Source organism: Mastomys coucha, unplaced genomic scaffold (genome assembly GCF_008632895.1).
Source record: "Mastomys coucha isolate ucsf_1 unplaced genomic scaffold, UCSF_Mcou_1 pScaffold21, whole genome shotgun sequence".
Classification (NCBI taxonomy): Eukaryota; Metazoa; Chordata; class Mammalia; order Rodentia; family Muridae; genus Mastomys; species Mastomys coucha.
The window spans coordinates 38,648,627-38,648,864 of record NW_022196904.1 but is presented as its reverse complement, the minus strand read 5'-3'; the positions used below and the strand labels follow the sequence as shown (position 1 = coordinate 38,648,864).

Below are 238 nucleotides of genomic sequence, written 5' to 3'. Positions count from 1 at the left end.
CCTGAGCAGTCAGTCAGTGGGATCAGAAAGCTGGCCAGCAATTCACATCCCTCTGGACGAACACTCAACGGCACAAATGGTCCTGGACGACCTGCAGGCAGCTCAAGTGACCCTGGGCGACCCATCAGTGGATCTGCTGGTTCTGGGAGACCTGTGGGCAGTTCTAGAGGCCCTGGGCAGCCTGTAAACAGTCCACATGACCTTCGACGACCAATGAACAATCTAGGCTCTCTTGGGC

The 238-nt window shown here is 56.7% G+C and overlaps 1 protein-coding gene across 1 annotated transcript in view; it reads left to right on the top strand.

Annotated features, from left to right (window-relative positions):
- The window catches only part of Spty2d1 (SPT2 chromatin protein domain containing 1), a 17,029-nt gene that overhangs the window by 11,551 nt on the left and 5,240 nt on the right, over window positions 1-238 (top strand). Inside the window, exon 4 of the mRNA XM_031384870.1 lies at window positions 10-236. Within this exon, the coding sequence (XP_031240730.1) occupies window positions 10-236 (227 nt within the window). The remainder of the gene's footprint in view (window positions 1-9; window positions 237-238) is intronic.